Raw genomic sequence first — 3558 nt, forward strand, 5'->3', positions numbered from 1 at the left:
CGGAAATGTTTTCGTTCCTCCCTCAAACCTGAGCCCGGGGCGGCCGGGAAGCCGCAAGGCGGGGCGCGGACTGTGACTCCGAAGGTGCCTGCTGAATCCCCGCGCCCTCCCGCCTGTGCCTCTTCACCGAATGGGGCGCACGGAGTGTGCCAAGTGGATCCTCAAATCTGCATTCTTTCGGTGATAAAATATGTTCTCGTATTTTTTCCTGATTTCCCACTAAAACCTTTGCCTAACTAAACTCCCATCCAACGGGATTTATTTCGTCCCCGGGGAGATAAATCAGGGGGCAAATTTACAGCCCGGGAGGCACCTGCCGGGCTAATGGGCCCTTCATGGAGTGCGCGGCCAGCGGGGGCGCGCGCAGACGGCGGGGGCGCTGGCCAATGGCCGGGCCGCGGTCGCCGGCAGCCAATCAGCACGCGCGCCGCCTGGGGGCCCCGCGGTTATCAGCGCGTCCAGCCCGCGCGGCGCGGCGCCGCTCCGACCGGCCCCGGAGCCGTCACCGCCGCAGCGCGGAGTACCCCCGCCGCCGCCCACCCCGCGCGGGAGCCGCCGCCCGCTCTCGCGCCCGCCATCCGCGCCGTCGGCGCCCGCGCCCCGAGCCCCCGCTGCAGCCGGCGCCCGCCGGGGTCGCGCGCAAACTTCCCGGGCCGGCGGGCGCGGGCGGCGGCGGCGGGGCCCGGATGGGCGCCCGGGCCGGCGGCGGCGGCGCCCATGGACGCTAACCGCCCGGGCGCGTTCGTGCTGAGCAGCGCGCCGCTGGCCGCCCTACACAACATGGCCGAGATGAAGACGTCGCTGTTCCCGTACGCGCTGCAGGGCCCGGCCGGCTTCAAGGCGCCCGCGCTGGGCGGCCTGGGCGCGCAGCTGCCGCTCGGCACCCCGCACGGCATCAGCGACATCCTGGGGCGGCCCGTGGGCGCGGCGGGCGGTGGCCTCCTGGGCGGCCTGCCCCGTCTCAGTGGGCTCGCCTCGTCGGCCGGCGTCTACTTCGGGCCCGCGGCCGCCGTGGCGCGCGGCTACCCCAAGCCTCTGGCCGAGCTGCCCGGGCGCCCGCCAATCTTCTGGCCCGGCGTGGTGCAGGGCTCGCCCTGGAGGGACCCGCGCCTGGCCGGCCCGGGTAAGTGGCCCACGCGCGGATTCGGCGTGGGGCGGGCGGGGGCGCGGGGCCTCCGGCCGCTCTCACCCGCCCTCCTTTGCAGCCCAGGCCAGCGGGGTCCTGGACAAGGACGGCAAGAAGAAGCACTCGCGGCCGACCTTCTCGGGCCAGCAGATCTTCGCGCTGGAGAAAACTTTCGAGCAGACCAAGTACCTGGCGGGGCCGGAGCGCGCGCGCCTCGCCTACTCCCTGGGTATGACTGAGAGCCAAGTCAAGGTGAGGCGTCTGCGGCCCGGGCGGTCCCCCGCGGGTCCCGCTGCGCCGAGGCCCACCCGCTCCCCCGCGTCCTGCGAACGGTCTGCGAACGGCCGCTGGCCTTGGCCTCGGTCCCGGGGGCGCCCAGCCCTGCGGCCGGTCCCGGGCAGAGGGGTGGCCTCGGGCGTCCCTCCGCGTCCGCGCGGCCGGCGGCGTCTCCGGCCGGGCCGCCGAGGGGCCAAGCTGCCGCGGGCCGGGTGCTTGGGGAGGCGCCGCCTGATGGGCACCCTCCACCCCAGGTGTGGTTCCAGAACCGGCGGACAAAGTGGCGCAAGCGGCACGCCGCGGAGATGGCGTCGGCTAAGAAGAAGCAGGACTCGGACGCCGAGAAGCTGAAGGTGGGCGGCTCGGACGCGGAGGACGACGACGAGTACAACCGACCCCTGGACCCCAACTCGGACGATGAGAAGATCACGCGGCTGCTCAAGAAGCACAAACCCTCGAACTTGGCGCTGGTTAGCCCGTGCGGCGGCGCGGGGGACGCCTCGTGAGGACGCGGCGGCAAAAGGCCGGACAACCAGGGTACGGGACGCGGGCCGGCGCCACTCGCCAGCCGCCCGCGCCGGAGTGTGTATATATATTTTTACAGAATAAGTTATAAAGCGGCCTGGCTCGGGCTCGGCGTGCGTGGACCCCAGAGCGCCGGCGTCCCTGTCCTCGGCGTGGGCGCGGGATCGGGACCGCCGCTGCCGCGCGTCCTAGGAGGAATCACTTTGTATAATCAATAAATTATTTAACACGTCCCCGTCGGAGCCGTGGCTCCCGAGGCTGCACCGCGTGTTTCTTCCTTATCGAAAACCGCGGACGAGGCGCGGTCGCGCGGCCCTCTGCCGGGGCCCGCTGTCCCGGGTCCCCTTGTTCAGTCTTTAGTGCCCGGGGTCCGTGCCTTCGGCCGGAGGGGCGCCTGGGTCTGGCGCAGGTCCGGCTCAGAATCGGGACGCGATGGAGTCCTGGTCGCCTCGCGTCCCGGGTTGCCCGGGTGGCAGCATCTCGCAGGACCGAGGGCACCGCGAGGCCCGGCGCGGGGAAGGCGGCCCCGCCCGAGAACCCTCGGGCCGCCGGCCAAGGGAAGGGGCCGCCCGGGGCCGAGGGCCGCGAAGAGCCAGGACTCAGCGAGCTGGAGCCGAGCCGACGGCGGGGGGATGGAGCGGGGCGCTGGGCGCTCGGCGGCAGCGGCAGCTCCTCCGGCGCAGGCAGCAGGCAGCTGTGGCTCGCGGGGCAGCAGGTAGGACCCCTTGTCCCCGTCCCTCTCCCCAACTCCACCGGGCTGGGGCCAGGGCGCCCTCCCCAGGGCTCTGGAGGCCCGCTGTTTCGCTGGCTTAGGTGGATGAGGTTTGGGCAGATTAAAACACATTTGGGGTTGCCGGAAAAGGCAGGTGAACCCCCGCTCCTGCCCCACCCGGAGTGGTACCTTTCCCCTTTGGTGGGGGGGGCGGTGAGGGGCGCCGCTGGGCCCTAGGTCCTGCCGAGGTGCTTTGCTCTGATTATGTAGGTTGAAACATGCCCAACCTTAGTAGCTACATAATTTGAAGTAGCACTGAACTCACACTGGGTGAAATAAATCAGGTTTTAAATTCATCAGCACCATAGCCCTTCTCCTGCCGTTTAATAGATTTTTTTCATCGGTAGAAAGCGGGGTTTAATTCAAACTGGGACTACAAAGAGACATCCAAAATAATTTTGCTGCCCCGGCGTCAGTTTTCTCAGGGGCCCTGGAATTTTCTTTGCCCGTTTGACCCTGGGATGCGGGGGAAGCACATCTGGCCGGTGCTTGGGCCTTGTCCTCCTCCTGGGCACCTCCCTGGATTGACCAGACCGACCCAGCCCCCCAGCCCCGCGGGGGCCCGGGAAGCCGTCTCTCTGGCCTGTCCCTCACCCCAGAATCCAAGGGCCAGGATTCCAATTAACAGCAGCCTGCGTCTGCTCTGGTTCACAGAAGACCACCCCATCCGTTCAGACTCTGGACGCTCCACGTGGCTGCATAACTGTTGTGTTAATTTAAAAAATTGAATATAAAGGGTTGTATTACTGTAAGATTTCTCTTGGAAGGCATTATTGAAAATGTTAAAGAGAAATGTTAAAGGCTGAAGTTTTGTTTTTTGGGTTTTTTTTTTTGTTACATGGCTGCATCAATTTAAAAA

General features: G+C 67.5%; 1 protein-coding gene across 1 annotated transcript; it reads left to right on the top strand.

Moving 5' to 3' along the window:
* The first annotated feature begins 324 nt into the window (after positions 1–324).
* NKX6-2 (NK6 homeobox 2) lies at positions 325–1908 on the top strand. Its single transcript, XM_060091746.1, has 3 exons — positions 325–1123; positions 1206–1378; positions 1657–1908. Exons 1-3 carry the CDS (start codon positions 325–327, stop codon positions 1906–1908), a joined length of 1224 nt encoding a protein of 407 aa, XP_059947729.1.
* Positions 1909–3558: the final 1650 nt, after the last annotated feature.

Source organism: Mesoplodon densirostris, chromosome 1 (assembly GCF_025265405.1).
Source record: "Mesoplodon densirostris isolate mMesDen1 chromosome 1, mMesDen1 primary haplotype, whole genome shotgun sequence".
In the NCBI taxonomy this organism is placed as follows: Eukaryota; Metazoa; Chordata; class Mammalia; order Artiodactyla; family Ziphiidae; genus Mesoplodon; species Mesoplodon densirostris.

What these genes read in the sequence shown, in the direction of transcription:
- NKX6-2 (XM_060091746.1), top strand. Translation starts at nt 325, where the DNA reads ATGGGCCCTTCATGGAGTGCGCGGCCAGCGGGGGCGCGCGCAGACGGC. An exon ending in CCCGCGCCTGGCCGGCCCGG is followed by an intron (nt 1,124 to 1,205) that starts GTAAGTGGCCCA and finishes CCTCCTTTGCAG; the next exon opens with CCCAGGCCAGCGGGGTCCTG. An exon ending in TGACTGAGAGCCAAGTCAAG is followed by an intron (nt 1,379 to 1,656) that starts GTGAGGCGTCTG and finishes CCTCCACCCCAG; the next exon opens with GTGTGGTTCCAGAACCGGCG.